The following is a 2,646-nucleotide window of genomic DNA, read 5'->3' on the forward strand; positions in this document are numbered from 1 at the left end:
TAATGGGGTATGGCAACTTAAACCGACGCACATACATACAGGTTCTACGGTATGACTGACTGATTTTGAATAAAATAACTTGAGAACCCACTTCATTAACGACTAATCTGACATTTTGTGGAAGTTCATCTACTATGTGACTTACCGAAGATTTCTGTTGTGCAGTCAGATTACCCAGCGTGTTCACTGTAAGTACACTAATGTCATACATAACCTTCGCTCCCAGTACTAGGATATTTGGTACTACCTTAGATCACCTTTCCTTCGCTGTCGAATAAGAGACAATGGCCTCTTGAACCCACAATGCGTCATTTAAACGGAACATACACAAACAATGAAGATATAGTTAAGAATAGCACTTATATGCAACAGGTACTGTGTAGGTATACATCTCTTGGGACCAAAAAACTACGGTAATTATAATGCGCTTTCTCTCCAGGGTAGAACTGAAGGCTTAATTGATACAAATGACCAACTATCATCAAAGATTAAGACTTCGACTTAAGAAGCTGTAGAATCTAGTAGAATGGCGGAAAGACAACAATATGCCCGAAGTCCTACCAGGTAACAGGAGAGACTACATTTAAGCAGCAAAATACCCAAAGCATCCAGGCTTCACCCGGAATAATCCAAATCAGATTTTTCTGGACAGGCTTTGGATGTTATTTAAAAACGATAAGTTGATTTGCGACACTTCGAAAAGAACTTCTTTGGATGCTAGGGAAAACTAGTCTAGTTATTTATCCACTTTACACCAGGATATATACAGTTCGGCATTATTAGGTTGATAAATGCATCAAAATATCAATAATTAATCGAGTACAATGTATTTAGATAAGAATAGAGAGTCTACTCAATCACACTTTTACCCGACGGGTATATGTTATTTAGAGTAGCCTGTCTCGCAAGGACTTCTAGCAATTCTTCATTCTTCTTTAGTCCAGTTTCCAAAATGTTTGCATCCTCGACTTGACTAAGGTTTTTGAAAATTTTGTCGATCTTTCGCTCAAAGTATGAGCGTATATTGTAATCAGTGAACCTTTGTGCTTCCTTGAAAAGATTTGACGATAGATTTTGCAAACGTAGCTGGAAATTCATTACAGACGCTAAGAGAAAATAAACAGCTTGAGCCGTATAGTTCAATTATGAGAACAGACTTACGCAAGGCTAGATGACCTTGGAGTTGTTTTGATCGCATCCATTATCCAATATCCATGTCACGAACTTGAATAAACCGGTCAATTCCCTTGTGCTCGTTCCTTGTTACTTCAGTACGGTCTCAGGTATTCGGTAATGTACATCGGGTGACAGTCTCTCTACTCTAGTGTACTAATTCTAGTCAGTTTGGTAGTTATTCATGGATTTGTACATTTCATATTTGAGTGCGTTTGTGGGCATAGTTAGAATAGACTTATTTGTTATTAGTTCTTGCTGTGATTTGCATTTCTCATCAATTCTCATAATTTGTGCAATAACCAGAATTGACTGAAAATTGTTTTGTTTTTTTAATACATAACATTTGTTCTTCCGTTCTGTTTTTGAACACCCCATCGATTATCACTCACAAATATGCGACCGCACACATATGCCTCTTGTTCTCATGTATCCGCCGCTACGATAATGGAACTCCAGAATACTTTCTATGTTCACAGATTACAGTGATACCCTGGTTACATGAATTATCTGGATATACACCTCAAATCATAGCAATTAGAATTAGAATTAACAAATGCTTATAATTGCGGATTACAAGATCAAAAGAATCTCGAACACGCTTATTCCCGGCAATTCAAGTGACGTCCTGTATATTTTTCTTGTGTGTATAATTTATTTTTGGTATATTAATACACTGATTTTCATTCGTAATAACTTTGTTATTGGAATTGGTATATTTTGGTCCATCGCACATCTGTTTCACGTCAATAAGGTTTCCGTATACTTTTAACTATTACATTGCCAGAAAAGGGGTTGATTGGTTGCAATGTGAAAACAACAAAGTGATAATTCGAGTGCTAAGAGGTGATTGTTTCAAGAATAAAGGAATGGTTTACTCAATTGGTAATGTGTAAGTAGAGTGGATTAGAAGAATAAGAGGGGAAACGGAGATAACGATTATAGAAAGGAAGTAGTTACTGATATGAAATAATGGTGACCGTGGTAATTTTAGAGATATGCACCAGACACAGTTGACACAAGAGGAAGATGGTAATCCATGGGTCACTACGTTTTTGTCAAGTCTCCACTTAAAGCTATCCACTAATGAGGCTTTGATCCCTTCGGCTGGGAAAGCATTTCAAATGGGAGCGATTCTGAATGGTAAAACGTGTAAGTGTACCTGGGTGTTTGCTCTTTGGTGTTCAGTCCTTTGAGGGTTGCCTCTGGGAGCATGATGATATTTTGGTAATATGCTCGTGTTTGGGTGGCTTGACGAACTTAATATGCTGCATTGCATTATCAGATCACCTCTTGTCCCAAGTGTTGGAGTCTGTTCTCGTATGATTAATGTTTGAGCTGGTGACTTGGCCCACTGTGGTCGCAAGCCAGGGATTACTTTCTGAGGAGACAATCGGAAGCCCATTCCAGTGGAGGACGTGAGTGCTTTGTGTCAAATGAGCAAGAATGCTCATGGTATGACATCTCAACAGC

The 2,646-nt window shown here is 38.2% G+C and overlaps 1 protein-coding gene across 1 annotated transcript; it reads right to left on the reverse strand.

The window, feature by feature from the left end:
• Window positions 1-849: 849 nt before the first annotated feature.
• Smp_066590 (hypothetical protein) lies at window positions 850-1,098 on the reverse strand (the record flags this gene model as incomplete). Its single annotated transcript, XM_018798144.1, has 1 exon — window positions 850-1,098. The coding sequence occupies one exon, from the start codon at window positions 1,096-1,098 to the stop codon at window positions 850-852; it is 249 nt and encodes an 82-aa protein (XP_018653115.1).
• Window positions 1,099-2,646: the final 1,548 nt, after the last annotated feature.

Source organism: Schistosoma mansoni, chromosome 6, assembly GCF_000237925.1.
Source record: "Schistosoma mansoni strain Puerto Rico chromosome 6, complete genome".
NCBI classification, from domain to species: domain Eukaryota; kingdom Metazoa; phylum Platyhelminthes; class Trematoda; order Strigeidida; family Schistosomatidae; genus Schistosoma; species Schistosoma mansoni.